The sequence below is a fragment of the Penaeus monodon genome, chromosome 15 (genome assembly GCF_015228065.2).
Source record: "Penaeus monodon isolate SGIC_2016 chromosome 15, NSTDA_Pmon_1, whole genome shotgun sequence".
Lineage (NCBI taxonomy): Eukaryota > Metazoa > Arthropoda > Malacostraca > Decapoda > Penaeidae > Penaeus > Penaeus monodon.
This window is the reverse complement of record NC_051400.1, coordinates 28,369,742-28,369,988: the sequence shown is the minus strand read 5'-3', so window position 1 is coordinate 28,369,988 and position 247 is coordinate 28,369,742. Positions and strand designations below refer to the sequence as shown.

General features: G+C 46.2%; 1 protein-coding gene across 1 annotated transcript in view; it reads right to left on the bottom strand.

Moving 5' to 3' along the window:
* Positions 1 to 247, bottom strand: part of LOC119581906 — a gene marked incomplete at its 3' end in the record, with an annotated part of 85,972 nt that continues 85,725 nt past the window's right edge. The window contains 1 exon segment of the mRNA XM_037930069.1: positions 1 to 109. Within this exon segment, the coding sequence (XP_037785997.1) occupies positions 1 to 109 (109 nt within the window).

Below are 247 nucleotides of genomic sequence, written 5' to 3'. Positions count from 1 at the left end.
AAGGACAAGCTTCTGAAGTTCTTGTTCCAACTTCAGAAGTTCTCTCTTGTAGACTTTGTTCTGGATCTCCACGCGGTAGAACCTTTCTCGCTTGTCCTCCGTCAGCAGCCTCCACAGGGAAGAGGAGATACGCAGCGCGTCTTAGTGATTTATGAATGGCTTGTGAATGGATAGATGAGACTCTCGGATTGCAGTGCCGCAAACCGAAGATTTCTTACTGTATTTCATTATTGTGATCCCAAGGGAA